The following is an 8700-nucleotide window of genomic DNA, read 5'->3' on the forward strand; positions in this document are numbered from 1 at the left end:
ATTATTATAATTTTATTTCAATTATTAAACTGTTTTTTATCTCAACCCACGAGTTTTTTCTCACTTGTGCTCTTCCAATTCTTTCCCCCATCCCACCAGGTGGGGGGGAGTGAGCGAGCGGCTGCGTGGTGCTTAGTTGCCGACTGAGGTTAAACCACGACACCTCACCACAAGACTCGACTCCTCTGTCCTCATACCACTATGAACAGACGTTCAGGCACTCAGTTACAGTTTCTTGGTCAAAATTGAGAAAAAGGCTGGGCCATTCCCAAACAGAAACATACCAGCAACCACAGAAGCACAGTGCTCAAAGGCATGCTGCCTAGGTGCAGTGCAGAAAACACTGCATAAAACAGTCACACCTAAAGTAAATACAGCCCCTGCTTACAGCTGAAGGAACAGGCTGATAGAGACACCAGGATTTCCCAGAGGCTGCACAGAAGTCAGTGGCAGGCCTGAGAAGAGGCCCAAGTTTGCCAGCACAACCCCACACTTCAGGCTGTGCTTCATACCTTTTTTTTTCCTGCTCCATGTCGATGTCTTCATCAGGTATAAGTACGACCTTAGAGTCCTTCACCTCTTCCTCTTCCTCCTCCTCACTGGAGAGGGTGACGTTCTTGCTGGGCACCCGTTCTGCTGCCAGCACGGGTCTGCTGGGGATTTTGTCATCCAGATCCAGGTCGTCTTGAAAACCTGCCACCATGGGATTCCCCGCAGGCGCCTCTCCATCGCTGCAAAACAGACAATGATCAGACACAGCACCCCCAGGATGTGCTAGGGCAGACATGCCTCCCCTTGAAAGCAGACTGCCGCTTGCCTGGCTTTTCCCGCCAAGTTCAGGGTCAACGTCCCTCAGCCCGGGTCAGCTGCACTGCCAGCCTTCTCCCTGCATGCTGCCCAGCCGCTGCCCCTTCCAGGCTGGACCTGCGCCCTGCGGGCTGCAGGGGTGGCACATGCCCTGTACAAAACGGGCCGCAGAAGGATGTGTCACACAGAGGCTGCTACTGCTCAAGCCGAAAATAAGTGGCTGGACAAGGTGAGCCTCAGTGCTACAGAGCAGGCTGTTGCTTCAGCTCTATCAGAACATCTCTGGTCCAACATGCAAGGATCAGCCAATTAAACCGTGGGAACTGCTTGCCTTAATCCCCACATCCTGTAATTAAACCTGATCATATACTGCCACTACTATGGGAATTCACTTGCAGCTATTAGCTTCCTGGAATTATTTCTATTTCTCTGGTGCTCCCTGAAGCAGGCAGCTACCCAGACACTGTAACCATGCTTTAACATTCCCCAAATTAAATTAACCTAAGGACACACTTTTAGAGCTAGGAGTCTGTCAGACTCCCTGGATGTAACACAGTTATGTGTTCGGAGACATCTTGATAGAGAGCTGAAATTACCAGCTGAGGATTCTCGTCTGAACGTCCCCAGGACTCAACAATTTTAATACTTTCCGAAGGATTTGCTCATGTCAGGAACACAGATATTTTCCCCAGCCTCGGCTGATGAGCCTTTGCATCACCTGTCCTCATTCTATTTGCTTTATCCGCAACAGACACCCAGGTCCTTCCTAATAACCTACCACACACAATAGTCACTGTCCTTTTAATGACTCGATATGAATTGTACAAACACAGCCTTCATTTTTACACAGAGACAAAAAAAAAATGATTATAGCTTGGAACAGATTAGATTTTAGAGGCACAAAAGGAATCACAAAAACCTAAAATCCTTAATCTGGAAGAAGGTGGTGTTCCCACTCACTAGCACATGGCCAGCACTGGAAGAGACAGTGAAGGTAGGTGTGCTGATGGGATGGGAAATGCTGAGGCCCTAACACAGTCCGGCTGATTGTACTACTCAGTCTGGCTCTTCTTATAGCTAGTTACTGGTTTACAAGTTATTTTTAAAGAATTAATACATCTGCCAACAGATAATGGAGTTATTTGTGACATATGGGACACCATGCTTATGACAACCAGTGCAGCACATTCAGAGTGATTACAGTCAATGCTTGTCTGGGTTAGAGTGCTAAGATCAGGGCTAACATCCACTCCCTCCTCCTGCTTTTGGTGTGGATCCCTCTGCTTTCAGGACTCACAGCACAGATCCCAGCTAAGCAGAGGCAGGCTGCTGAAGAGCCCCTTCATCATTAATGCTGCTGCTTTCATACCAAGCCAGAAAGGAGGCACACAGCCTGTCCCACACAAAGGAGGAGAAAACTGGTGCCCAAAACAGACACCAAGGCTGGAGGAATTACGAGTGAGTGATTTCTGAGGTTTGCAAAGCACTGGCAGGGTTTCCTCTTGAAATGCGCTGAAAAGAAAATGGAGTTGCATCCTAAAAATGGCAGGATATTAGTCTGAATTAGTGACACTGCATTTCTTTAACACGTCACTGCTCTATTAAGCACAGGGACTCTTCAGAGATTGCTGCCGCTGCCACTGTCCTCCTACTGCACATCATACAAGACTGCAGCCTTTAAAGCATTCGCAGTCCGAACAGAACATCCACGTGTGTACGCACACCCGCACAAAGTGGGTCATCTCCCTTTGCAGTGAATACACTGCCTCCATCTGTAACTTCCACACAAATCATTGAGCGACAGCTTAAGAGCAAAGCAATTGAGTGAATATACATCAGGAAAATCACTGCTGCAGTATAAACAAGGTCTGACAATGCAAAATTAGTATCAGCTTGTGGTCCTGAGGTTCCAGCTGGAAGGAATTCAGAGCATGCAAAAACAAGCACATTGCACCACTCTCTCCAGCACTTGACACGCTGCCAAGCCTGCGTTAGTGTTGAGCCAACGTGTTTGCAGGCACAGGTACCCACCAAAAATGACTACGCTCGCTGAGGTCTGCGTCTGAGCTACTGATCAAAGAGCACGTCGGGGTTTCCTCAGTGAGCCCTCTGTTGCGTACACAGAACGGCTGCTGGTGATGAAACAAATCCTGCTGCAACCTGAGCACACAGTCTCAAACCTGGATTGACCATGTTCCACCAGCCCTGCCATGCAGCCAATGGACCCAGCCCCACATCAGTTTTTGGGGCTAGAGAAGGAGAAAAAACCCAAACTCTAATAAAGCAGATAAGCTGAGGGAATCACATGCTGCAGGATGAGCCTGCGTGACTATATTCTAGGAGGTGGGGGTCTTCTAGTGTGAACCAAACAGTGTCCTCAGCTTCCCTCACTTGGTCTAGTGCAGCTTGGTATCACTCTATAAATAACAGATGCCATAAAAGCAAAGAACCAGTTCAAAGCCCTTCAGGTGTAACGACAAGGAAATCTAATCAATGTTTAAGATAAATGTCTAGTGATGCTGAGAAGACAGAACAGGAATACTGTTAGGTACAGCATAAACTTGCTTTCAGACACCTACAGCCCACCCATGGACCTAGGCCAGCCTGACCCAGCAGGAGGGAAGAGGGGAGCCTATCGGAGCCAGATTAGCTCCTCCGGTACAGTCGCATACACGCTGGCTCAGGGCATCAGGCTAAAGAGCAGCAAATTAAGTTCTGAAACAGCAAATTGGGAGATTGAACTGCCTTCCTAATTAACCAGTAAAGAAACTGATTTTGGGAGTTCTCTTTATTGCAAGCTAGAGAACCATAACACACCATTAAACAAAACCCAGGACTCCATTAATCTCCGTAGATCTGTGCTGGGATTTAGCTATAGCAACACCAAGAGACGCCAGTAAGCGCTGAAAGTCTCGGCAGCTGTCTGATCTTTGAGCAAGAGCAGCCCCGTTCCACAGGCATGAGCTCATTCCTCACTGCTAGCATGCTTCAGAAAATAAAGTGTTTTTTTCTAACACTACTGCTCCATGTCAACTCTTGCTCCATTGTTTAGAGACATTAAGGAGTAGGGAATGAGAGAAGTTCACATGACGTCATTGCAAAAAAATCAAGAATTCCCTACATCACCAGAATGGATGAGAAATATCAGACTTTACAGCCTCTTTCTGAAGCTCAGAAAGGAAAAGCAAAGTCCTTACAAATGGAAGCAAACACACCCCTGAGTTCAGGAAGCAGTTCAGTTACACAGCATAACATCCTGCTTCCAACGAGAACAAGACCTTCCCCTCTTCCCCGAGGAGTTGCCCTCTATGTGAGAGAGCAGCTGGAGTGCATGGAGTTCTGCCTGGGGATGTATGAAGAGCCTGATGGATGAGAGTTTATGGGTGAGGATTCAAGAGAGGACAGGTAAAGGTGACACTATAGTGGGTGCCTGCTACCAGCTGCCCGGCTAGGAAGAACAAATGGATCAGGGCCTCTACAAAGAGAGAGGAGCAGCCTCATGTTCGCAGGCCCTGGTCCTCATGGACTTCAACCACGCCGGTATCTGCTGGAGGGACAAGACAGCAGGACGTAAGCAATCCAGGAGGTTCCTGGAGTGCATTGATGATAACTACCTCCTCTGAGTGATAGAAAAGCCAATGAGGAAAGGTGCTCTGCTGGACCTCATACCCACAAGAAATGAGGGGCTTGTTGTGGAAGGTGACGGTCAAAGGCAGCCTTGGTGAAGTTCAGGATCCTGAGGGCAGGGAGGAGGGTAAAAAGCAAGCTGGACTTCAGGAGAGCAGAATTTGGCCTCTTCAAAGGTTTGCCTGAAAGAGTCCTGTGAGATAAGGCCCTGGAGGGAAGAAGGGCCCAGGAAATCTGGTTAATATTCAAGGATCACCTCCTCCAAGCTCAACAGCGGTCCATCCCAAAGTATAAGGAGTCAGGCAAAAATGCTACGAGGCCTGCGTGGATGAACAAGGAGCTCCTGGACAAATTCAAACACAAAAAGGAAGCCTACAGAGGGTGAAAGGAAGGACAGGTAGCCTGAAAGGAATACAGAGACATCGTTCAAGCATCCAGAGATGAAATTAGGAAAGCTAAAGCCCCAGAGGAACTGAATCTGGCCAGGGATTTCAAAGACAACAAGAAGGGCTTCTCTAAGTACACAGGTGACAAAACAAAGACTATGGAAAATGTGGGCACATTCCTCAATGAGACAGGGGACCTGGTTACAGAGGACATGGAAAAGGCTGAAGTACTGAATGCCTTCTTTGCCTCAGTCTTTACTAGCCTTCAGGAATCCCAGGTCCCAGAGACCAGGAGGATAATGTGGAGCAAGGAAGATGTACCCTAGGTGGAAGAGGATTGGTTCAGGGATCCTGGACAAGGCAAAACTGCACATACATAAGTCCATGGGCCCTGATGGGATGTAGCCATGGGTGCTGAGGGAGCTGGCAGATGTCATTGCGAGGCCACTCTTGGTAATCTTTGATCAATCATGGCAACTGGGAGAAGTGCTTGAAGACTTTTTTGAAAAGGAAAGCAGATGTCACTCCAGTCTTCAAGAAGGGCAAGAAAGACCCAAAGAACTACAGCCCAGTCAGCCTCACCTTGATCCCTGGGAAGGTGATGGAGCAGCTAATCCTGCAAACTATTTCCAGGCACATAAATGTCAAGAAAATCATCAGGAGTAGTCTGCATGGATTTACCAAGGGTAAGTCATGCTTGACCAACTTGATAAAAGTCTGTGATGCAATAACTGGCCTGGTAGATGAGGGGAGAGCAGTGGATACATACCCGGACGTAAGGTCTTTGACACTGTCTCCCATAAGATCCTCGTAGGGAAGCTGTTGATGTACTGGTTGGATGAGCAGACAGTGAGGTGGATTGAAAACTGGCTGAATGGCCAGGCCCAGAGGGTGGTGATCAGTGGCACGAAGTCTAGTTGGAGGCCAGAAACTATCAGTGTGCCCCAGGGATCAATACGGGGCTCCGTCCTGTTTATCATCTTCATTAACGATCTGGACGATGGGGCAGGGTGTACCCTCAAAAGTTTGCAGATGACACCCAACTGGGAGGAGTGGTCGATATGCCAGAGGGTCATGCTGCTACCCAGAGGGACCTCGAGAAGGGGGAGAAATGGGCTGACAGCAACCTCCTGAAGTTCAACAAGGGGAAGTGCAGAGTCCTGCACCTGGGGAGGAACAACCCCATGCATCAATACATGCTGGGGGCCACCCAGCTAGACAGCAGTTTGGCAGAAGAGGGCCTGGGGGTCCTGGTGGACACCAAGTGGAACATAAGTCAGCAGCGTGCCCCTGCCACAAAGAAGGCTAATGGTATCCTGGGCTGCATTAGGCAAAGTATTGCCAGCAGGTCGAGGGAGGTGATCCTTCCCCTCTGCTCAGCACTGGTGAGGCCACACCTGGAGTGCTGTATCCAGTTCTGGGTGCTCCTCAGTACAAGAGAGACGGGTATACTGGAGAGAGTCCCATGAAAGGCAATGAAGATGATTAAGTGACTGGAGCGTCCCTCACATGAGTAAAGGCTCTCTCACATGAGAGCTGGGACTGTTTAGCCTAGATAAGAGAAGGCTTGGGGGAACCTTATCAATGATTTTAAATACCTGAAGGAGGGTGCAAAAGAAGATGGAGCCAGACTCTTTTCAGTGCTGCCCAATGACAGGACAAGAGGCAAGGGGCACAAACTGAAACACAGGAGGTTCCCTATGAACATCAGGAAACACTTTTTCCACTGTGAGGGTGACCGAGCACTGGCACAGGTTGCCAGAGAGGTTGTGGAGTCTCCATCCATGGAGATATTCAAAAGCCATCTGGACATGGTCCTGGGCAACCGGCTCTCGGTGGCCCTGTTTGAGCAGGGAGGTTGGCCCAGATGACCTCCAGAGGTGCATTCCAACCTCAGCCATTCCGTGAACGTAACTATCTGCTTCACACGTGAAACGCACTGTGCACTAAGTTGTTCTCACATGAGCTAACTGTAAGACTCTTGCTTACAGACAAGGCAATTCCTCTTATTTGGGTAAGAGAAGTAACTTTACAAATTCTCAACACACAGCCCATTCTTCTGCCACATCTTCAATGGCTCTTCAGTTTCAGAGCTTACACTTGGTTACAGCACACCTAGAAGAAATGCTGGCAAGCTGCATAAGCTTAACATTCAGATACCTGCTTAAAAATGTTCAGGAGACCTGAATGCATCTCTCTAGTATGTTCTCAGGCTTTGTTCCTCACTCAGATGCAAGGGGAAAACAGCTTCCAGTATTTCGTTTTTTAAAACCAATAAAATCTCCATTAGGTTTAAGTGGTTTCACAGGAGAACTTTTGTGTTCTTTAGGTCAGAGATAAACTTCTGCAGCACTAGATTTTGTTGCAACTACAAGAGCCTACTCACTGCAGTAGAAGCTGATTATTAGGGACAGTGCTTGCAGAACTCTTATGTTGCTTCTGGGCATCATGGGGTTGTAATTGGCATCCTGAAGGAAATCAATTATTGCAGGTGATGGTCAGAACCACATCTACATCTCTGAATTTCAGCACATCTGGCTTATTGTGGTAGGCCCTTTTTGGCAAGAAACAGAAGGTAAAACTGCCAGACAACTGAGAAAACTGTGTGAACTACTTAAGAAACCAGAGCAAGACATGGATGCCAAGCTGCAGAGAAATAATGAGCATCTGAATTTGCAGGGATGCTCTGCAAGGTCTTCTCCTAGGGAAACAGAGCTTTTATAACTGCAGATGGTTACCACTGTCATCAAAGGATGAAGCTGTGAACAAGTGTCCTGTCTGTGCTCTGTGAAAGCCCAACGGTGTCTCTCTTTCTGCCCCCACCAGCTCATACGCACTGGAAGGCTACCAAGACTGGGGACACAGCACAGAAGGGCATCACAGCAGCCAAGAACATGACAACTCTACCACCAAGAAGCAGGGCTCTTGCACCACTGTTGGAGATGTTTGGCCTTTTGTATAGTTTAACACCTATTTGCTTCCAATGACTGACGTTCTGGAGAAGAGAAGACTTTCTTAAAGATCCAGCCTCCTACCCACAGCAAGAACTGCAACTAAAGAGCTCTAAGGGCACTCCAGAACCCAGCCCTTCAGCAAACCCCAGGAAGGTCAGGCTTGGCTCTACTGACATTTCCTTGTTAAACATTGAAAAATATCCCAGCTCAGCCACAGCCGCGAGCAAGACGCTTTGTAGGCCAGCATGCTTCTAGCAACCCCTTTTTTTCTTTCTTTCCTTTTTTTTTTTTTTTTTTTTTTTAATAAAACATCCACGTGTTCTACCATCACAAGGGATGATGATTCAGGCTGACCTGCATTAGACAGGCACTGAGCCTCACACACAGCATTGATTTCAAGTTGTTGTGGTTGAACTAGAGAACACTGAATCATGACAAAGATGTCAAAAGATGCAGAATCCACCACATTCACAGATGAGCTGTATCAGCATTTAATTACTGTCCTAGTTAATCCAGTGTTGATGACAAGAGGCAGCAGGCAAGAACTATTGTAAGCAGAGGGATGCAGAGCCTGTGAGTATGCTTAGGTCACTTCTTAAGTGACAGTCTGCTTTCAGACAGCTTGCTGCACATCCTCTTGCCTGAGCAGCTCAGTATACGCAAACCCTTTTCCCTTTTTTTGGTTAAAAAACATCAAAGCCAGGAAAAGAAAAAAAAGAAAAGGGAAAAAAAAAGAAAATCCAGCCTACAGCATAAGCACAGCTCTCTGCCATTTGGAGGACAGAATTATAGAATAATAGAATAGTTTGGGTTGGAAGGGACCTTTAAAGGTCACCTAGTCCAACCCCCCTGCCGTGGGCAGGGACATCTTCAACTAGATCAGGTTGCTCAGAGCCCCGTCCAACCTGACCTTGAATGTTGCCAGG

General features: G+C 47.7%; 1 protein-coding gene across 1 annotated transcript in view; it reads right to left on the reverse strand.

Annotated features, from left to right (window-relative positions):
* The window catches only part of RABL6 (RAB, member RAS oncogene family-like 6), a 62521-nt gene that overhangs the window by 7889 nt on the left and 45932 nt on the right, over positions 1-8700 (reverse strand). The window contains exon 11 of the mRNA XM_009290642.2: positions 513-731. Coding sequence (XP_009288917.1) covers positions 513-731 — 219 coding nt within the window. The remainder of the gene's footprint in view (positions 1-512; positions 732-8700) is intronic.

Source organism: Aptenodytes forsteri, unplaced genomic scaffold, assembly GCF_000699145.1.
Source record: "Aptenodytes forsteri isolate BGI_AS27 unplaced genomic scaffold, ASM69914v1 Scaffold494, whole genome shotgun sequence".
Classification (NCBI taxonomy): Eukaryota; Metazoa; Chordata; class Aves; order Sphenisciformes; family Spheniscidae; genus Aptenodytes; species Aptenodytes forsteri.